The sequence below is a fragment of the Brienomyrus brachyistius genome, chromosome 21 (genome assembly GCF_023856365.1).
Source record: "Brienomyrus brachyistius isolate T26 chromosome 21, BBRACH_0.4, whole genome shotgun sequence".
Lineage (NCBI taxonomy): Eukaryota > Metazoa > Chordata > Actinopteri > Osteoglossiformes > Mormyridae > Brienomyrus > Brienomyrus brachyistius.
In genome coordinates, this window is record NC_064553.1 from 9,475,653 (window position 1) to 9,497,817 (window position 22,165).

Here is a 22,165-nt window from a genome sequence, read left to right on the forward strand (position 1 = left end):
TCATGGGGCCAAAAATCTCTAGCGGCCCCCCTAATCACATCACACCATGCCTTCAGAAACAGGAGTCATAGTGAACTTTTGACTTGACACCACTTTAAGTGAGTCACATCATAAAGCTGGGAAGGGATCCTGAAAACAGGAGGGTTCATGCAGGCAGGGGGCAGAGATGGTGCTGTCATTGAAATATGACATCATCACGGTCCTGCATGTGAACAGCTCTGGTTGGTCAGCCAGTACCGAAGGGGTCGACATGCAGGTGTGCTATTTGAAGCGAAACGATCCTTTATTTGTCATTTGAACAAGTACATTGGAATGCTTCTCTGGAAAACCTTACCATGTTACTCGCTGCAGACACACATACTGGTCAGCAGGCTTGGGGGACACAGCGCAGGGTCAGCCAGCATGCAACACCGCTGGAACTGGGGCTTAGGGGCCTTGTTCAGGGGCCCATAGACATGCTATTATTCTGTTGAGGCCAGGCCTCAAACCAGCAACCTTCTGATCACAGGCACAGAGGGATAGCCCACCGAGTCACTGTACAGAAAGTGCTTCACTGCGCAGGTACAGAAAAACAGCAGCACACTGATAAGACTGAAGCCAAGCATAATATCCATCCTCTCCCCCACAGACTGTTAGGTGGATCTTGGTAAAAACACAATCATGGATACGGGTCAGTTTATCTCAGCCAGACTGTTGGAAAAAAAAAAAACATTTTCCAAATCAGGAAGCTCTTATTCAGAAGACATAATCTCAGGATGTGAGACACACATAAAAAACACATTCAAGCATACATTACAGCAGCAGTTACCAAATTCAGACACATTGAAATTCAAGGATTGCACCTCCCATTGTGTGTGTATTAGGCATTTTTAAGTCAACAATTCATAAATATTCAGGAGGCATCATCCATGACATCACGCTAACTTTTGTTTGTAAAAAAATACTGATTCACAAGGAATCCTCTACTTAGTCTACTTTGTTTCTTAGCAATATATGTTGTATACTACATGCAGCTCTAGATTTGACAGCTTACAGCCGATAAACACAGTAAAAAAACAAAGTAGATAGATAGATAGATAGATAGTCTTCATTAAACAAACAAAGCGTTTTGTTAATGTGATCGGTTCAGCTAACAGAACACTGTGATACTATGATTTTTAAACACGCTATAAGTCAAAAGCATCTTATTAGCCTCCAAACAGGGATTTTGCAACCAAGCACTGGGGATTCCAGCTTTTTGGTATCATGTATCGTAAATATTACCCATACAGTGGCTTAGTAGAAGATTAACCAAGATAACTAGCCACCTGCCACAGAGGGAGGCTGGGTTGATCATTAAGATTGAATGAACGACATCACATGACTGCGGCTTTATAAGGCCCATCTTGCCCAGATGAGCATCCCCAGAACATCCTGGCTTTGCGAGCAGCGCAAGACTCGTCAAACCATGTGCACTGGGGGCTTTGCCAAATGCCTGGGAATCAGCCTCATCCCGCTGGCCGTCCTCTGCATCCTCTGCAACATCCTGCTCTTCTTTCCCGGCGGTGTGCCGGCGGATGACAGCGCACACATCACCAATGAGGTCTTTTACTTAGGTGGCATTATTGGCTCAGGATTTTTGGTGAGTAGATCAAGGGGGGGGGATCATGGGTGTGACATACCAGCAAAACATTTCACTCCTGAGCATCCTGTGAAACTTCTTTTCTTTGGTTTAATTAAATCTTTTCTAAAACGATTTGGTAACACTTTACTTAAAGCAGTGAAGCACTTTACTAAACACTTTACTTAAATCACTAATGTATAATGCATTATAGATACCTTCATAATGCATTATAATACATTCACAAAGTATTATAGAGATGGCTATAACTATTTATAAAAAGGCATAAGGCATTATAGCCATGTTTATTAATGCATTATGAAGGTATCTATAGTGCATTATAGATAAGAGCTTTATAGATCAGTCATAATACATAATAGATGTAGTTATAATGAGTTATGACTCTTCATAAATAGTCATATTTAAAATACTTTATGAATGCATTATAATGCATTATGAAGGTATCTATAATGCATTATGATGACTGCTTCAAGTAAAGAGTTACCAACTATTCTCACGAGCAACAGACTCATCTTTTGTAGTATCAATGTATATTGATACGGTTATCAATGACTAATAATAATTCAGTTTGTTATATAGGTGAAGATATTAATGATAACTGCGATTATTTATTTGGACAATTGACCTGAAGTACTTACAAATTAGCTGTTTGTGTTAATGGCTTCCATTGGTCCCAGTGGGGTCAGGTCACTTTTTAGGGAAATTGAAGTGATGGGGAAATTAAAAGAGGAACGATGGTGGTATTTGGCCTTGACAGCTCAGAGCCTGTGACGTTTCTGACTGATAAGCAGGCCGCGTCACACGGGAGACCGTTTGGAACGCGGTGACCCACTCGAGCTCCACTCTTCCAGATGATCTTCCCAGCCCTTGTCTTCCTGGGCCTGAAGAACAATGACTGCTGCGGTTGCTGCGGCAACGAGAGCTGCGGGAAGCGCTTTGCGGTAAGCCGCGCGTGTGCTGGCGTTACATACTGTGGGAAGTTCCGAAATGCATAAAAAAAGGAAAATGGGCCATAGTTAAAAAACCTGAGCCTTGAGAGGATTCCTTATCCATAAGACAAATTGTGACACATTAAAAGTTACTTACTTCAAACAAACTCATCAAATCAGTCCTGCAGAATAGAGTTGTTGCAGGAGCCCATGCAGTTGTCCATCTCAATGACCGTATTTCTTGGATGTTTTCCTCCAATTCCCCTCTTCACCTCCTGCAGATGTTTACTTCCATCATCTGTGCTGCGGTGGGCATTCTGGGGGCGGGGTACTCTGTAATAGTCTCCGCCGTGGCCATAAACCAAGGGCCGAAATGTGCCACAGAATCACGCAACTGGACCTACCCATTCAGCAATGGGTAAGAGTTGCTGCTTCCATTCCCCCTCCAAGTTATTGATTATATTGTTAAACAAGCCTTGGCACTAACAGAAATGTCCCCATATGCTTGTTCAGAGGAACCTCACTGATTCTTTTTTTATTTCATATCTCATTGCAAAGTCTTGTTTAAAATATACAACAAAATAACCTTGAGGCTATATATTTCCATTTAATACTAACCTGGCAGCCAGCCACACTTTTTTTTTTTTTTTAGTTTTTATGATTAGCAAAGAAATCATAAGCAAATGTTAATAAGCTGTAAAATAACGTGACGGTAATGATTCTGGCTACGTCTGATAAAGATTCCGGCTGCGTGGAGATTTGCATGTGCTGCTCAGCCAGGTCGGTGACCTTTACTGCCCAGAAAGTTAATAAAGGGTTATAAACGTTATCAAAACACAGCTATTCCCCAGCCGCTCACCTTTGTTCAGCTGATATTCGGTATCCCGGTATACACCAATTTGCCAGGAGAGTAAAGAATGTTTTACATATCGTTTGGGCGTTTATAGAGATGGATATTTACTCAACCTTGGACTGAGTTTCACCCAACTTTTTCCGCTCATCCATCTTTTCTTTCTTGGGGTTTTATCAGGCAATGTGTGCTGTTTTGCATGAGGATGTGCTACTCCTGCCCCTCACAGAACAGCCCCCTTTACTCCTTCATGCTGGTCTCAGCTCTGCACGTGTCACACCCCACAGAAACTACCTGAGCAACCACTCAACATGGGACTTGTGCGAGAGTCCAGCCAACATCGTGGCCTGGCACCTCACCCTGTTCTCCCTGCTGCTGGTGACGGGCATCGTGCAGGTGGCGCTGTGTGCACTGCAGACCATCAACGGCCTCATCGGAACCATCTGTGGAGACTGCTGCGGGGTGAGGGTCCCTCACCAGCAGGGGGCGCTGTAGAGGGAATGACAAGGGCTACCTACCCATCACCTATATTAGGGGTGGGGAACCTGTTGCATGAGGGCTGGTGTGGGGGCGGGTTTTTGGGATGGCTTCTCGATCAGCCAATAATAAAGCAGTGGTCCTCAGCTCCAGTCCTGGGGACTCACTGTTATTGGCTGATCGAGAGGCCATCCCAAAAACTCGCCCCCACACCGGCCCTCATGGAACAGGTTCCCCACCCCTGACCTATGTAGTTTGAGTGTGGCCAAGGCTCCAAGAAAAACTTGATCAACCTACTTGTCATTTTCTTTCCCATTCTGACAAGCTGATCAGACACAGGGCCCCCTGGTGGCCAGTGGGCTGTAAGCAGCTGTTTAGATTATTTAAGGCCTTAGGCTGGCCCTGAGCGTGACACCCTCAGTGCTTGAAGGTTAGGCCTTTTTTTTGGGGTGGGAGGTTCATTTGAGACCTAAGATGAAGTAAAAGCAGAGTGCTGGTCAGACACGTACTGGACCTCCATTTGGGAAGAAAATCTTAGTCGTCCCTCTCATCACTGCCTTAAAGAAGAATGTTCAATTATGACTTGGCATAAAACTCGGTCAATAACTGCTTTCTTTCTTGCACCTAGGGATCTGGGTGATGAACATCATGAGACACTACAATCCAACTTGTGTTACCAGCACAATCACACAGGGTTTTAGTCTTCTGATAGCGAATTATATACATTTACAGAGTATTTTCTTATTTTCATTTTGAGGTATATTGAATTTCAGTTAATACTGAGCCCTGAAACACTGCTTACCTGCACTAATTACCAAAGACGCTTCTAATCCATAAATAAACCATCTACCTTTTCAAAACCAAACGACTTCATGCCTCTAATGTTTTTGGTATAACACACTGCCCAACCTATGACAGGGAGCAAACCTAACCCAGAAAAATCTCATTACCGCCAAATGATTCATGAAAGCTCTATTCATATGCTCATACAGAGGAAAACCATTAATAATATTGAAAAAGACTATTAATGAGCTGATTCAATGAAAGCCATTTATGTATAAACTCAGCGTGGCAGAACAGCTTAGAGAAGGTATATAGAGATGTTCCACAAAAGTTTGGATTAAGGCAATGTACACTAGGTATATAGGAAAGTGGGTTTGTCGTACAATCCAGAGGTTTACAGTGGCATGAGGAAGAAGTCTCCCCCCCCACTACAAGGGGGGGTTCGTGAATAGGGGATGGTGAATGACAAGACTGAACACACTACAGAAAACAGTACAAGAATGAGACTACAGAGCAGAAATATGAAATGAGAATGTAGGATTTCACCAAATCATAAAAATAACAATATAGGAGCAGGAAGGCGTTTAATGTGACTGGTGCCAGTGCAGGAGGGTTACAATGGCCTTTAGGTTTAGACTGGTGGGCAGCAACCAAGTGGGGCTCCTGACAGGCTTGGAGAAGATGCTGTTCTACAGCCTGGGTCAGACATGCCCATAGCTTCTGCCAGGTAGGAAGGGGAAGAGAGTTCACTGCCAGGATAGGATGTTGGAGGCATATTCTACTAGTACATTCCACCACCCCAATGCCCAGCGGTTGTTTGGCCCAGAATGGAGAACCTTAACATCCGATGGGCACAATGTGTTACAGTAATGAAAACACTGAACAGTTTTTTGAAAAACCTTGAACTAATCAAGAATAGATATTTCAATATGCCAAGTTTCCTTTCCAATCAGATGTAAATACAGGTCCACTCAACTACGGCAAGACTAACCTCATCTGCTTTATGAAGAGTTGGGACCATTTACTTTCGATAATTAGCACTAAGTATTTCAACTGGTAGAGGTCAAATACATGGTGGTGGGGGGGCAGCAAAAAAAAAAAAAAAAAAAAAAAAAAAAAAAAGGTAAAAGACTTGCACAAATTGGAGCAGAGCTCCATTTACACAGGGATCACACCATATACTGTATGAAGCGAGTGACACTGGGAGATACAAGCCGCATGACCAGACTGCTAGTAGTTCTACTAGTTGATTCTGTAAATCGGATCATAACAATGCATCCAAGTCCACCATTGGAGGCGACTCAATCCTTTGAGTCTTGTTCCACCCCCCCCAAAGAAACAAAGATCGTTCCCCATTTAGAATCAGAGAGCACAATTGAGTTTAGAAATGTTTATTAAAGACAAATCATGAGACGATCAAGTTCTACAGGTGAACATGAAGCACTGCATTCCAAGTCCTGCAAAGACAATTACATTAACCACACAACAGGCCAAAGATTAAGGCCCAGAAGAGCAAAAGCCAAAGCCACTTACCATGTTAAGGGGCTGTCAAGGATTATCTTGATCCAAACGAGACAGAAAGACTAGTTGCTGCAGAATGGCTGCCAGCATGCTCATCCAGCACAGGCTCAGAGTCTTGGGAGTAAGAAGACTGTTCTGTGAGCTCTGGAGGTTTTTGGTGGGCTGGATTCCAATAGAAACTGGGGTAGTAGGATTGGGGAGGGGAACCCCTGTGCTCTGTCCCCATATGGCTTAAGGGTTTAGAGAATGGAACAACTAGGTCCCAAAAATGGGAGAGTGGTTGAGAAGCTGGACCCTGATGCCCTCTTTGGGATACCGAGGAATCCTGTGGGTTATGGTGCCTGTGATATAACATGTCTGGGGAAGTGGATGGCTTACCTGGGTGTGTCTGAGCACAGTCTGGGAAGCGTGAGCCTAAATTGGAGTGCATATGGTTGTGGTGGTGGAACACAGTACTTGACATGGGATGCCAGGGACATGGCGGATAGACACAAGGTACTACAGGAAGAACAGGGCCAACAGGTCCAACTGGCTGAGGGACCATCGGAGGCAGAACAGGGGGTTTAGCAAGGGAAGGGTAGAAGAGATCAGCATGATGGAGGTGAGGAAAAACATGGAATGGATGATGCACGACTGGTTTAGGGATGGGAGTGTACAGGGGGTCAGTGAGAGGGCGAGAAGTCACTTGTGGAGGGGGCCTGAGGAAAGAGGGGATTTCTGGAGTTGGTTTTGGGGGGCTGGGGTAGAAGTGAGGGTGGAAGGGAACAGGAGTTTCAAACAGATTAAAGTGCCAGGGTACTGTTCTGTAAGGGGCAGGAGGAGTAAGGCCAGGGAAAGGAGGCGCAAGCTTGGGGATGTGAGGGGCAGGAGAAGGAAGGCCAGGGAAAGGAGGCGCAAGCTTGGGGATGTGAGGGGCAGGAGGAGGAAGGCCAGGGAAAGGAGGCGCAAGCTTGGGGATGTGAGGGGCAGGAGAAGGAAGGCCAGGGAAAGGAGGCGCAAGCTTGGGGATGTGAGGGGCAGGAGGAGGAAGGCCAGGGAAAGGAGGCGCAAGCTTGGGGATGTGAGGGGCAGGAGAAGGAAGGCCAGGGAAAGGAGGCGCAAGCTTGGGGATGTGAGGGGCAGGAGTTCTAGGGGCAGGTTTTGTAGGCAAGGGGAAAGTGGGAGAATAGACAGGAATGAGGGGATTGTTAGGATTCCAAAGATGTGGGATGTGGGGCTGAGCAGGAGGAGTTGGATGTTTATGGGATGGGAGTGCAGGTTTTTTGGGGGCAGCAGGCACAAGGAAGGAAGACTTGGTGGGTAGGGGCTTATGAACAGTATGAGCCACATGGCGAGTAACTGGTTCAGGCTTTACAGGGGCATGAGTGGGCAGATGGGGGCGATGAACCATAAGGTACCAGGGTAGAGGTCTCTGCAACCCAAAGGTCACTGAAGCATAAGGCCGCGTGACCGTTTTAGGGAGAGGTGTGAAGTAGGACTCATTGGGATTGAGAGTCATGACAGCAAATTGAGGACGAGACACATTAGTGGTCGGTGAAGGTGGAACAGAATGAGAGCCAGTCAGAGGCTGTGAAGGGCAGGAGACCTTGACTCTTCTGTCCATGAATTCCATGGTGTACATCCCATCCTGTAAGAGGGAAGAGTTTAGTCGAGAGCCATAGTACAAGGTTAGCATAGTGTTCAATAACCTTTACCTATGATCATGTAGAATGCTGAATCCAGTGCCCCAAAGCATGGACAGTTTAGCCAGAATTGTCAAGCTAACCCATTGCACAGTAGTTGCATGTCAAATTCAAAGCAGTCTTGTATATTGGACAAGCATACCTTGATTTCCCCACATGTTGCAAAAGGGGCAGTTACCACGAGTCCCCCAGAATGAGTCACTACACTGTACCCACACTGCACAGACACCCACAGCAAAGACTTCCAGGTTCCCTTATCTGAAAAGGGAGGGACCACATGTCAAACAGGAAAGCCATTTCCATTTGTCATAGCTACACAGGAATTAAAGGGTGCACATTAGGCACTAACTGAAGGTTCACTGATCATGGTCATCTACCATTAAACTCCCACCACCACAGGTACACTAAATAACACATCCCAACAAGCCAGAGGCTTAGCCAGTGATAAGACTGGGTAGCTCACACCTGTACTACTGGCAGCACTTTAGTTATGAACTTACGCATGATCTTGAGCTTGCTAGCATCAGCACTGCCAGGAATAGTCACCACCATGCCAGAGGGATGGCAAGAGACAGAGGGGGAAGCAGCAACACGTGTCCTGGCAGGACAGGTCATTTTCAGAGGGGTACCACCCCAACGCAGTGGTAGAACATACTCGTCACCCTAAAGAGTAAACCCAATCCATAAGCAACATTGTGGCATGTGCAGAATGAGTATGAAGACCAATGCCATCATTTATGACAACAATACCTCTTTTACACCATAGCAACCATCATAGGGTGCCAGAAAGGCAGTGTCTCTCCAGGTGCTCCTCAGGGAGTAGCCACACTGTGGGGGCAGCTTTGACAGGGGCAGGGGGGAATCTTCCCCTACAGCATGCAAGAGGGGGTAGCATTCAGAACTGATGTGGAAGTGTGTACGTCATTAGACTTGCCAAGGAGAGCCCCCCCCCCCCCCCCCCAACATGATTAAGCTCATACCTCGGTCTACCAGGAGATACAGCAGCGAGTCACCCTTGACACGGAGGGTCATGATCTCAGCCCCACACTCCACCATCGGCATCTCCTGAAGCAATGTTTCAACAGCAGGACTGCGAGGACTAAAAGAGCCGGAAGCCTCCTCCTGCAGTTTCTCCAAGTGATGCCAATCTAGAACAGGGCATCTTCAACTCAAGCCAGGAAACTAACACTTCAGTAATAAGGATTATAGATCAACCGTTGCTCACCAAAATCAGACTGATAATCATATTCAGCCACATCAGGAGTATTTCCAGGAAGATCCTCCCCATTTTGAGCAATATAGCCACCATCTTTAGTTTTTCTGGAGCGCCCCAGGATAATTCTTCCATAGGTCACGTCACTGCTGGAATCACCACTTTTAGAAGTCTCGATAGCCTGAAACAAGGGCACAAGACCAGGTTTCTCGACTTCCTCTGCCACCATCAACCTGCACATTATCAAAACACTTATAGGAACCAGCAACAACATTCCCAGTCTTTTTTCCCATAACATTATAAACAAAAATACTGTTAATGCGCGCCAGGCACTCACAGCATGCAGTAGAATGTTCTAAGTGTGTTTTATTTGCGTGGAGTACACGCATGAAAACCGCACTTGGAAACGCGACCAATCGCATAACACTGCGATTACGGGATTCTCACGTGTCCTGCGATACAACGACTTGCACAAGAGATTGTTTCCTAATTTGCGGGAGTGTTTGAAAGAATGATGCTCGTGTTACTCACTTCATTCACCGAGTTATGCCCGTCACGTCACGCGTAACCTGCTCGTGCAGGGTAAGGCTTTGTTTCAGTTCATACGCCTGTACGTGTGAGCATGCAAATATCACGTTGATGTGATGTCTTGCAGTATCACTGCATGATAATAGGCTAATCATCACATAATGAACATTATGCACGCATGTATTATTAATCCTCTTTTCGCGTGTGAATTATTGCCACATATATATCTAGTACAGTAATTAAGAATAATTGTTAATTATATGAGATCTTACTCAAAGAATTATTAAAGATTCGTTGTGAACATGGATTATCGTTTGAGGTACAGATTCAGTGTTATACGAACTTTGAATGGTATAACACGGGTAGTTAGAAGTAGTCAAGTAGTACGCTTCGAATATACAAATAATACCTGTCCGGGGCTGCATTTTAAACGCTCCTTTTACAATGATTTTGCGCACTTTTAGCTGGGAGGTGTATCTAGTGCTAGTCGCCTGTAGCGATTATGCCAGGATGACTTAAGAGGGAGGCTGCTGCTGCTAAATGCATCTTTGTTTAATCTGTTAAGCACGGCTTTCCTGAATATACACTTAATATTTAGTTAGGCGGGGCATGGTGGTGCAGTGGTTAGCACTGCTGCCTCACACCTCTGGGACCCGGGTTCGAGTCTCCGCCTGGGTCACATGTGTGTGGAGTTTGCATGTTCTCCCCATGTTGTCGTGGGGTTTCCTCCGGGTACTCCGGTTTCCCCCCACAGTCCAAAAACATGCTGAGGCTAATTGGCGTCTCTGGATTGCCCATAGGTGTGCATGTGAGAGTGACTGGTGTGTGAGTGTGCCCTGCGATGGGCTGGCCCCCCATCCTGGGTTGTTCCCTGCCTCGTGCCCATTGCTTCCAGGATAGGCTCCGGACCCCCCGTGACCCAATAGGATAAGCGGTTTGGAAAATGGATGGATGGATGGATGGATTTAGTTAGGCCACAGATACAGAAGGGCATGCAACTGGCATTATATCAAGATGTTTATCATTTCTGTTTGCGATTATAAAACATGCAGATACATATCCCATAGGTGCAACCATTGTATATTCACATTTAACATCACTGTTTATTTCGGTATTATTGGAATGTGTTTTTGATTAAAATTCTGTTCTTTGAAACAGTTATATGTTGTTATATGTACAATGAAATATACTGCCCACAAACATAATTAAAAAAAATATAAGGGAAAGACTATGACTCTCTCCAGGATGTTGTTGAAAAATGGATGGATAAAATAAACAGGCATGGCACTGAAAGAGTTTTATTAAGGTTTAACAGAAGTTACATGAGCTTAAAAATCCATTTAGGACTCTGTGAGGTTACATTCTTTTAAGTGAACTCCACTTGGCTTCCAGATTTCCAGTCCCTGTTAACGTGTGAATCACCAGCATATCATCAACATTCACGTACCCAAAGCCGCTTCCTGGCACTGTACTCCTTCCATGCAGAGTAACCCCATAGCCCATTCCGCTTACTCTACAGTTACATCCAAACCAAGTTGCTCACCACTAGATGCTGACGTGGATCACCTCACCTTACATCTCCAAAGTGCCTTCTTAATTTATGAGTACTTTGTTTTGGAAATATTTAATAATTGCTCATTTTTAGAAGCGTTTCAGTCCCAAATAGATTTATATTTCACACCTCATTGCATTTCATTTGCTGCTAAAGTCCCTTCACTACGTTTCTCCACAGTTCATTAGTAGAGTAATAATTGCTGGCAATGGGAAAGGCATTTAGGCAAAGCCCCTCTTGCACCTTAGATGTACATTGCCTCCCTTCATTTCCCAAGGTCACTGATCTGGGATCAGATCGACGGCCAAATCGTCTGGCCCTAGCCCTTTCAGGGCAAGTCTAGCGCTGACCTGGGATCAGAGCTGCTCAGGATGGCATTTACTTTTGTTTTGCGCAGAACATAGCTTTACAGTGGGGCCTCTACATCCTTCTTCAGCTCCCATTTAGTGTGGCGTTAGGACATCATGAGCATTAAGTCAACCAATAACCAAAGATACACATAACCTACATACATACATACGTATAATCGCTCTTCTCTATAGCTACCGTTCATTCCTTTCACAAGACTGCCTTCTTACTCCTTCCATTCTAAAGAAAACTAACACAGTATCGTCTTGATAAACAAATAGACTAGACCCATAACTAGGAATAGCAAGTACGTAGTTATCATGCAGTAAAAAACAACAGAAGTACACGACCGACTCCGACCAACTCTGAACCCACAAGTTAGGAACTTTCCATCTTGAAACTCCAAAAGACTACTTTTACATTTATGCATATTTTTCATTTATGCATGATACAAAATACATTTTTTTTCCATATTCCCTGCAAGAAAGATTTAATAGAGGTGCCCACTTTTGGTTGCTATTTCCCAAACAGACAACAAAAGATTGAGGTGTGATTTGCTGTTATAAAAAAAAAAAAAAAAAAAAAAACACACGATACATGTTTGGAAAATAAAGTGAATTAGGGGAACATTCCATTTTTAAATCACTACCACAAGCTCAACATGAATATTGGAATAAAAATATTTCAAAAGGTTGCTGGTTTGTAGTGCTTTGAAATTCAAATGTATTAAAATTCTATGTTAGAAAAAAAAACAATCATAGCTTGATAAATACTTAAATGCATATTAAAATTTAAAAAAGGCTACTAATCAGATTGAATCAATTGGAACAATTGTACAGTATATAAAAATGAATACTGTGGTGTTACATAAAACACAACACAAGATAAATGTTTGTTATCCTGCACAATGGAGGCAACAACTGCAGCGATGAAACAGTCAGGCAGGTATCTGTGTGTGTTTATAAACCGATAAAACTAATAAAATACTTGCCAAAAGTGTAAATGTTAACTGCAAGCTTACAGTTGACTCCAAAGGCGTTCATTTTTGAATCTGTGCACAAAAAGATCATAATTATTTGGCATAACTGAAAAAGATGCCACTAAAGTTACCTTCGCGGAAAAATTTGGGAGCTGCTGAAAGGGTCGCGGCTGAAGCTCCAGGAGGTTATGGGTAAGAGTCCACAGCGAGCGTCAGCCCTCGTGAGGCACACAGCTGCCCCAGTGGAAGCCGAATGACTCCGGCACCAGCAGCAAAACCCTCGCTCATTCTGATTGATGCTGCTGACAGAAGCGCTGGCTCCACCTAGTGGCCAACGGAAATCCACACCTCCATTCTGCGGTTGCCCGGTACACGGACAGACCCACAGATGCCCAGGCTGGTCATATCCCTCAGAAAAGCGGAGTGCTGGTGCTAAAGCAGGCGAGAAGGTGCTTTCCTGCGTGTGCAAAAAGCTTTGTGCTACCAGCATTCGCACTGATTCACTACGTTTTCATCTTTACATACGTTTTTTTGTTTTTTTTTTGGCTGGTTTTGTTACCTTTGGTTAGTTCAGTGTTCCTCAATCCGGTCCTGGAAAAACCGGGACAGTGCACGTCTTTGCTGCCTCCCAAAAAAAGGCATACCTTGACTGTCTGGTACAGAGTCGGGAGGGAGCAAAAACGTGGACCATCTGGTGGCCCCCAAGGACCGGATTGAGAAAGGTTAGTTGTTCCATTCAAACACAAAAGGGTTTGTCTGTGACAATGAGGCATCCTGACAAGAACAAGCCATGGCTAAATTAAGAATAAAGAAAGCCAAATGGGAAGTCATATATATATATATGTGTATATACACATACATATAGAGTTTTTTTGCTGCCCGACTCCCTGCTCCAGTCCCCATGCCCCCGCTACCACCCCCCTACAGCCAAGTGAGGAAGGGCTCATTCTTGTTCAGCACCGACTCCACATCGTTGAGAATGGGGATGAGATCGGCCCCCTCCAGCGTGCCCAGGTCCACGTTTGTGCCGGGGAGCGAGTCCAGGAAGTCGGGGAATCGGGTCTGCTGTGGCACCCCCATGTTGCCCTGGGCCAGAGTCTCTCCTGCAGAGGACAAATCTACTCTTACACATGGGTCCTTCACCCAATGACCATTCACTTGACAAACACCATGTAACCCTATACTGGATAAGCAATTGGAGGATGTGTGAACAGACAATAAATAATATTTGAATAATACTAATATCCTCAGTAAAATAGCAAACCCGGTGTAACACTCTAATTCCATAATATACTCTGTCAGTTGACAATTATATAATATCAACAAGTAAACTGTTAGATACAAAGATAAAGAGCCTCGAGGTTTAAGAGGAGATGCTACCGAACCCTTAACCTGACCTACAACACAACTCCAAGTAATTCTGCATGCAAGCAGTTGGTTCATGACCATTTAATGTCACAAATCACTACTCTGACTGTCTAATGTAACTGCTCTTAAACTGTCCATAGAATGTTCTGAGTGTATTCCTGACCTGTGCACCCCTCACTACTTCCGTTGCCATGTGAAGACACTCACGCGTGTGGAATGGTGCAGTGACATCGGTCACCCTGTGCCCTGGTTAAGGTGTAGTACCTGTGTCCATTTCTTCCAAGTTGTTGAGGAAGTCCTCTGGAGTGGTGGGGACGCTATAACAACCGAGGCCTAGTCCGCTGTCCGTGCTCTGCTCCCGGGAGTGATAGGGCCCACTAAAAGTCCAGGAACAAACAGCACTTTCCTTAGTTCCAGTCATGGTCACATGGTAAGGACCTCGCTAACAATAAATCATGCATCAGGCACAATACACACCTAATGCGGGTGGTGTGTAGCTGCCAAAAGCTGATCAACTAATTGTCCAACTAACAAATCCGTTAACAACCCTAGTTCCTCAGTGCGAACATCACGAACAGCCCTCTCCTCCCACACCAACAGGCAAACGTTTCATCTGATGTAAGATTTCCAGAGTTATATTTGCCAGAGAATAGGTACTGTAGCCAAAGTATTAATTCGCTTATTACACAAACTGAAACTCAGTGTAATTAGCAGGCCTGCATTATAGCTATGTAGCTTCCAGGAAGCCTTTTAGCTGATAAAGTTTCCCTTCTTAGCATTCAGTGGGAGATTCCCACTCAGAACCTGAAAGTATTCTCATAGTTAAAGTTTATTAAATGCTAGCGGGCTAAAGTTCCGGTGGGAGGAAGAACGAGAAGATTCTTGCCTGTTAAGGAATGGGTCAGAGCCATTGTTGTGCACGGCAGCCTGGTTGATAGGTGCTGGGTTGATGGTGGCTGCTGTCTGGGCCATGTTGTCCGACTCCATGGGGATTTGCCTGCACAGTGCCACCTCCTGGTGGGGGGTATGCATAGGGTTAGCTGGTGGTTTTTTCACAACAAAAGTTATTTTAGGGTTAACAAAGGTATTACCCCCCTTTAAGCATTGTAGTATAATTGCAATAATTATTTTAAATGAGGTATAAGAGGGATGACAACAAGGAATCAGGGTTCGAATAGAAAGAATACTGCAGTATAAGTAGAACAAATACAAGTTGTTACAACATGATCACTTTTGTTTTGATTCTGCGGAGGCGTAACAGGTGGTGAGGTTGCTAAGGACACGGCCTTGTAACCTGGAAGCTGACAGTTGCAATTCTAGGAGTGGCCCTGTCGCCCCAATAAAGTCACTCGACCTGAATCTTGGCAAGTCGCGCGACAAAAGTTACTCAACTGCTGGAAAACATCCAGCGAGGTGCAGCAGAGCAAAACTTAGGTTGCTCTGAATGAAAGCATCACCACATACAAAAATAACCAACAGCAAGATAATCAGATAATACACAAAGATGCAGGAGGCAGGACGGCGAGCAGCATCGTGGGATAGGGAGGTGCTGTATTCACTGGTATGTGTGCAGACAAGCTATCCTCTTCAAGTGGATTTTCTTGGACATTTGAATGAAGTCAACAGAGTTAAAAGCCACTCCAGTTTTCAGTCGTTTCTTATACTCAACCTACCACTTATTAAGCAGACACTTTTATCCAAAGTGACATACATTTTGAAAAAGCAGGTTCAGCCAGTTGCTGGAGTGATTGGGGGTTAAGGGCCTTGCTCAGGGGACCAGTGGTGACATCAGTCAGCTACTTCTGGGAATTGAACCAACAACCTTCTGGTCGCAGACATGGGATCCTAACCTGCTGAGCTACACCTCAGTTTTATCTTTGAAGTAATGTTAAACAAGGCCCCACACTGCAAAGCCAGCTTTGGGTAGACAGAAAGGCTTCAAATGAGACGCTCGCCACGTCCGTCGTTCTTCCGGGCCTGTCTCTGTTAAACACAGCTGTGCGTTTTCGGCCAGGGCGAGCCAAGATGGGATGTCTAAGTTTACTTCTCGGTCGAACACAGTGTGAGGATAGAGCCGGGCGTCCTCAAAAGTGCCTTCCGCCAGATTTTAACTGATGGGCTGCTTGGCTAAAAGCTACTCATGGGCGTCACGGGGGCAGGACCGGGGGAATCGTGGATAACTTCGTGGATGTCAGGAAGCAGGAGCGCCGTGGTGGGCTGGACTGGGCTGGAGAGCAGGTCTGAGACACTTCCCCTCTAACGGCAAGCCAAGTGTTCCTGCCGAAGATAAACACCTCCCGAGTGAGGTAACTGCTGGACGTCAGCACGCTCCCTTCTCTAAACACCAAGGATAACGTCTGTTTGTGAAAGGGGGCTTTGTGGGCCTGCAGCCAGCCACACCATGCCCACTCCACCTAAACTGCCTGCTTGTGTGGGCTTTCTGCAGACACCCAGCTGCGTAACTCCCTGAAGGTGCTGCTGCCTTGATGAGGAGCATGTTCTGGGACGCGACACCATTTCCTGAGTTACGGTCTGTCGCTTGAAAACCCCAAGCTGTCCAGAATGGATTTAAAAAGTTTGAGGTGGTCTTGCTTTCCGGCCTTGCCGACATCATTCTGGATGTGCTTTTGCCACAGCCCTGGAAAACGCAGCTGCCTGATTCATCGGCATAAGGAAGAGGAGATGACTAAATGGGTATTTTAATGGTGCGGTGTTCCTGCCATAGGATAAACAAACAAAAAGCACTTTAACAGGACATCTGGGAGCAGAGCTGAGGGCACAGGGGCCACAGGCTGAGGGCCACGATAGGAATCACTGTTTTGGAAAATGAACCGGAAAGTTTCTCATGGACGTGTCTGTGTGTTTCCGTGTCATGTGTCCATGTCCCACCCCCCATTTCCTGTACCCGGGTGATAAACTGTACACTCCCGATACAAATACCCACTGTCTTTGTGTTATCTCCACCGGCCAGGAGAGGAAGTCGATGGCAGAGCCATTGTGAAGAGCAATCACACAATACAGGCTGTGCCATTGCTTCATCGGCGTCTCGGCAGATGGGCTAACCGCCCCATCATCAGTTCTCTGCTCGGATTGGCTATATGTCTCATCAGCCTCTCAACCTATTGGTTAGCGGCCTATAGGGCGGATAAGCTACCTGTCTCATGAGCTCTTCCTGTCTCATCCGTATGCGCTTGCGCTCCAACTGGATCCGCTGCAGCCTCATCTTCTGCTGGTGCTGCTGCTGGGTGGTCAGAGGGTTAGGGAGACTCATGAGGCCAACCTGGGCATTCTGTTGCTGGATGCTCTGTGGGGAAACTGGGCTGCTGGAGGCCAAGGTCTGGGCTTGAGCTTGCTGGTGCTGGTGCTGATGCTGGTGCTGATGTTGATGCTGGTGTGGCTGGTGTTGCTGCTGCTGCTGGTGATGGTGGGACATCACTGTTGATTAAAGCAGAGGTGTGAGATAGAGTTTCAGCTTCACAAATATGCATTTCTGCCGTGGAGCTCCTTGGATAAGTACCTAAAGGGGGGAATCCATCAAGGCTCAGTTACTGGAAAGCAGTTAGTGATAGTCAGCATTAAGAATATCAATACCGTGACGCATGGTTATGCATGTTCTGCTACAGCTTCCTCTAGTCTACAGTATTTGGCTAATAGACAAGACCTGTCGAGGTAACGCAAAGTCTTCATCAAAGCAGCGAAGAGGGAAAACAACAACCGCTACTCAGCATCCCCCTAACCAGCCTCCTGGAGTCCGCATGTATGTGTCTGAATGGCCCTGCACAGATCTATAAGCATGCATGTGAGCATTCGCACATTTACACCACCAGAATTCTGAAGGGTATTTCACAAAGCAGGATTTCTTCATTAGCCAGATAACTTAAGCCAAATGTAAAGATTATCCAACAGGAATGTCACTTACCTCTCTTCCCATTGGACAGTGTCCACATTATCCAGCTAACTGGGAAATCCTGCTTTGTTACCCTGCTCTTTAAATGAACCGTCTCTTTACCAGACCACTTCAATCATGCTGAATTCAGAGAAGAGTTATTAAATCGGAACACAATAGTCGAATTGAATACAATCGGAACACAGTTGTTGAATACAATTGTTAAAAATACTGCCCAGGACAAAAAGTCTGTCTAACGAGCGTTACAATTTTTTTATTATCATTATTTTTTGTTTAACAAGGCAAGTCATTAAGAGCAATTTTTATTTACATTGACGGCCTGGCAAATACATTTGTTTTGTATCTTCAACGGTGAGCGATCGCTCCTCATGATTTACATCTAGGACGACAAAAGAACAGACTCAACCGCCTTCACATCCAGCCTCCAAGACACCCTCCCCCCGACCCCACAGAGGGGTCATATGTTCCCTTCTCATGCAGGTGGACAACAAGCTTTCCCCTTACACCCCCCCCCCCTCCGCAACCAAACCCCCGTGCAGTAAAGTTATGATCATTTCACCCCAGAGAGGGCAGGCGGCCCAGCTGGTTCGGTGCGAGGTTAGGTCCGTCTCTGCCTCACTCCCCCCCCCAAGCCCGGGCGGGCTGTCACCCAGCCCGATGTGATAAGAAACACATGTTCACCAAACCAGCAGAGTGCGGTCCAGCGTTCCCTCGCCCGACTTGGGGCTTAGTCACGACATGGAGGGAGAAGAAATGGGGGAGGAGGGGAGGGGGCAGATAGGGAGGACAGTGGGGGGGGGGGGTGGTGGGGGGAGGAAAGGGAGAGTACAAAAGGGAGGGCCAAAAGGAGAGGGTTTAACAACAACAGCTTTGCCAACAAAAACCTGTTATTTATGTCCCTGAAAACAGCGTCAGCCACCCAATACGGTAACAGAAAGGCCTTCGCCGCCACCAAAATCTGTTGTGCATTAAAAGACCGACAGCAAAACCCACTCACAACAACGCTTCCCTCAAATCAGGGGAGGGGGACAGCCAAGAACAGCCCACAAGCTATCTCTGGGCAAGTTGCGCGCCCAGACTTCTCACGCACAGGGCCAGTCCGGGGGGCCGTCGCCCAACCCGCGGCTCCAGGGGCCTGGAAATGCTGGAGAATCTGGGACAGCTGGGGGCCCGGGGGAGGGGAAACCGGAAAAGGCAAGGTGTAAGGCGGTCCCTGGGCAGCCCAGACAGGCCTTGAGCTCGCCGTAGCACTCAGGAAATGCTACAAAAAAATGAGGACAGCTGGCGTGCCACCGCACTGACCAATAATCAGGACGCGGCTGAGGGCTGTCTGACAGTTTGAGATGATTTTTCTGGAATCTACCTTGTTAACCGTGGGGGAGGGTAGAAAGACAACAGGGCGACAAAAAGCTTCCATATTATATCGACACAATAATCAATTTTGAACAAAGCAAAATAATGAACCTCACACAAAGGTATCAGGACTCTTCTGGGTATGATTTGCAGGGGGCTCCTGAGGTTACCAACAGAAGGAAAGATAAAACGATGAAATATGTAGGAACAGGTGTATCAAGGCAGATATTAACGCCCAGCTGATAGGGCGTGTGATCTCGCACAGATTCGATTCATTCTTGTTCACGCGGTACACACTTTCAGTTTTTTTTTTCTTAAACAAAGTGCACCGTAGGAACAATCATCCCATCTGTTTCATCGCCGCCTTCATCGCCCTTTCGCAAAATTTACCGGGACCGTAAAAGTTTGCGAAACCTGTACATGCACGCAAATGAATTGGTCAGAGGATGAGAGCAGGGGAATGTCTCTGCTGGCAGTGAGCTAAGCCGAATGTCAGAAGGCAGCCAGCAGTTGAATTCTCACTGCTGAGTCATCAGAGTGCTGTGCGGGAAGGAGCCACTGGCCCCCAGAGGCCCGTGTATGTCTCCTCCTAATTTGGGGGAGGAATCCTGTAGCTCCAGAACCCTGTAGTCCCTAGCCATCGCAACCCTCTCCGCTCAGTCTCTCCCACCACTATTTTATGCCTGTTGTATGGAGGGTTGTGTCCCAAGGTTGATGTGACCACGGTGCGGGCTGGCGCAATACTGTAGATGTAAATGAGATGGAGTGGGGGGGGGGGGGGGTCGCCATATGTGTGTGGGCTCAAGGGATCTGTGTGATCCTGCTGACACTAATGGGGTAAGCGATAGGGCGGTGTCGCTGAGGAAGCAAGCTACAGCTAGTGTGAGGTTTTGAGATCGAGGCTTGAGTTTGGTGTGAATCGGCCTGGAGCAATTTTGCTTTTGGGAAAGACTCCCCAGGTTGACGTAAACATGCTTTGAAGACCAAGGCTGACATTGACATTCTTACGAGCCACAAAAGTCGATGATAGCATGGTTTGTTGGTGGATGTTTTTTGGATTTGCTTTTTGGTGCAGCCTCCCCGTGTTGAGGTATGGTTTGGGTTATCAGTCTCGACGTGTGTGAAGAGCCTTCTGACCCTTTCAGATCACTGCACCAGCTCATGTTAGAGGGCCGATGGAACATAGCGTGACATGTTCGTTCCTGTTGGTCTACCTGATGTCACGTGACCGCGTATCATATACCTCAAACAAAGAGTGACTTAATGTTTTGATGGTCATATGTGGATATGTCCTGAGGTCATGTTCGTCTGTGACTGCACCCTTAAGCAGGGATTGTTCTTAGTCTCACAAACATCTCATTTGATTCATAAAGGCTGTACTGCTGGATTATGCACACTAACCGGCAGGCTCTGTACGTCCAGTAAGAAGAAATCTTTTAAACCAAGACGGCAGGAGTAGATGTTGTGCAAGGAAATGAAAAATCTAGGTCCTCTGGAGGGATTACAACTGTCCATCAGAACATCTTGCATTCTCTCTCTCACCCTATATAACATCTCCTGCTGTTTCCGAGTGGCAGTACACAGTCTAGTGTAAAAAGTATAGGTAAAAAGTATGAGTAAAACTGAATGTGTACATACTTCTGAATTGCTTTAAAACTGGACTGCGTGTCATACGTTGAACTGAAGCAAATACTTTGTATGTTGCATATATTTGGCCAATGAAGATCTTTCTGATTCTGACTTGGATCAGAACATGGTTGGATATAATAAACTGGGTTTTTGGCATAAACATGGGCTGCAGGTCACATGAAATGAGCCATTTTTCAATATTATTTAAGAAGTGGGAGGTTTTTAACCTCAGAACCTTATTCGCCTATTAAAACAGCCGTGGTTCTGATTTCATCCTTGAACATGAACACCTTCACGTGGATCCATTTCTTATAATGAGGGATTCTATCAGGATCAGTGGAAGGGTTAGTCCCAGCCCATGGGAAAGCCAAATCTAGAATTACCGGCCCTGTGAGAGTGTCCATCGAGTCCGACGGAAATCCCGCCAGTCCTAGCTGCCTCCCTGCCCTGTCCGACCATGGCGACCCCCACCACCCCCCCCCCCCCCCACACACACACATGCACTTATGGCACACAGGAAATCTCCCCCCACCACTGGCTTCCAAAAACATCTGTTTGTCCTTCAGCTGTTTTTGACACGACACAGGAAGGCACTCCTCCCTGGCAGCAGTGCGGCGACGCACCTCTTTTCCATTTCGTCATGACGAGCAACGAGGGCGCATTTGGTACTGATCTGCTGTACTGGCCGCGGGAGAACAAACAGCCGGCGCTGTACAGAGGCAAGGAAACCTTCGCTTGGGCTCGCCTGCTGAGGTGAGGCAATCCGCAGGGGCGGCGAATCGAAGGCGTGAGGTGAACAGGTTCAACCCGCCAGTGGCCAAGGCCTTTCACTCGGTCCGCTCCCATGGTGCCGGGAGCAAGCTGCATGCATCTGAGCCTCACGCAAACGCCTGAATCTCCGCAGGCGTGCGTGCCGAGCGGTTTACTCCACTGTCAATCCTCTCCGCTTCGCCTGTACTCCTTTCGAATCAGTGCCCACTCTCAGCAAAGTGATTTGCATCTCCAGGAATGTCGACCTCCGTCACGGTCTGATTGGCAGATGACTGCGTTTTTATTTACTTTTAGTGTGAACTGCTTCCACATTGGTGGGGATTTAACTCTTTATTTGGACCCTTTTCCCCAATGACCCATCCTCCTTGCTCCATTACTAAACAATCGAAAAAAGGCTAATTTTATTCAATGCCTTTTAAAAATCAACATATCCAGTTTAGTTGAGCAATCATGTCAATTCTAGGTCACCTCCTTCCTTAAAAGCACCCTTGTACAACCAGGGTCAATCTACCACCAAGAGATGCCACAGAGCCTCAAAGTGCACAACTGAAAGGTCACCCAACAGCCAAACGACAGGGGCAGCAGAGGCTGATCTACCACAAAAAACACCTCTCTGTCTGCCCAGAAGCCGGCCTGATGGGACAAGCGTCAGTC

At 46.3% G+C, this 22,165-nt stretch overlaps 3 protein-coding genes across 7 annotated transcripts in view; 1 reads left to right on the forward strand and 2 right to left on the reverse strand.

Annotated features, from left to right (window-relative positions):
• The first annotated feature begins 1,411 nt into the window (after window positions 1-1,411).
• On the forward strand, window positions 1,412-4,742 carry tm4sf4 (transmembrane 4 L six family member 4). Its single transcript, XM_048989393.1, has 5 exons — window positions 1,412-1,621; window positions 2,473-2,562; window positions 2,832-2,968; window positions 3,688-3,862; window positions 4,506-4,742. The coding sequence occupies exons 1-5, from the start codon at window positions 1,448-1,450 to the stop codon at window positions 4,515-4,517; spliced, it is 588 nt and encodes a 195-aa protein (XP_048845350.1). The 5' UTR covers window positions 1,412-1,447; the 3' UTR covers window positions 4,518-4,742.
• A 1,293-nt stretch (window positions 4,743-6,035) lies between these two features.
• On the reverse strand, window positions 6,036-9,427 carry LOC125716328 (uncharacterized). 5 transcript variants are annotated; one of them, XM_048988493.1, is made up of 8 exons: window positions 9,089-9,427; window positions 8,844-9,011; window positions 8,614-8,732; window positions 8,364-8,526; window positions 8,006-8,121; window positions 7,263-7,808; window positions 6,194-7,109; window positions 6,036-6,117 (listed from the first exon to the last, which is right to left on the reverse strand). In XM_048988493.1, the coding sequence occupies exons 1-7, from the start codon at window positions 9,372-9,374 to the stop codon at window positions 6,216-6,218; spliced, it is 2,292 nt and encodes a 763-aa protein (XP_048844450.1). In that variant the 5' UTR covers window positions 9,375-9,427; the 3' UTR covers window positions 6,036-6,117; window positions 6,194-6,215. The 5 variants fall into 5 exon arrangements, with proteins under 5 accessions (XP_048844450.1, XP_048844447.1, XP_048844448.1 ...); XM_048988490.1 differs by having other exon boundaries at window positions 6,194-7,211; XM_048988491.1 differs by having other exon boundaries at window positions 6,194-7,007; window positions 7,161-7,808.
• A 1,459-nt stretch (window positions 9,428-10,886) lies between these two features.
• The window catches only part of wwtr1 (WW domain containing transcription regulator 1), a 30,591-nt gene continuing 19,312 nt past the window's right edge, over window positions 10,887-22,165 (reverse strand). Inside the window, exons 3-6 of the mRNA XM_048988494.1 lie at window positions 17,006-17,286; window positions 14,738-14,865; window positions 14,116-14,228; window positions 10,887-13,586 (exon numbers count right to left, since the gene is read on the reverse strand). Of these exons, the coding sequence (XP_048844451.1) occupies window positions 13,405-13,586; window positions 14,116-14,228; window positions 14,738-14,865; window positions 17,006-17,286 (704 nt within the window). The 3' untranslated portion in view covers window positions 10,887-13,404. The remainder of the gene's footprint in view (window positions 13,587-14,115; window positions 14,229-14,737; window positions 14,866-17,005; window positions 17,287-22,165) is intronic.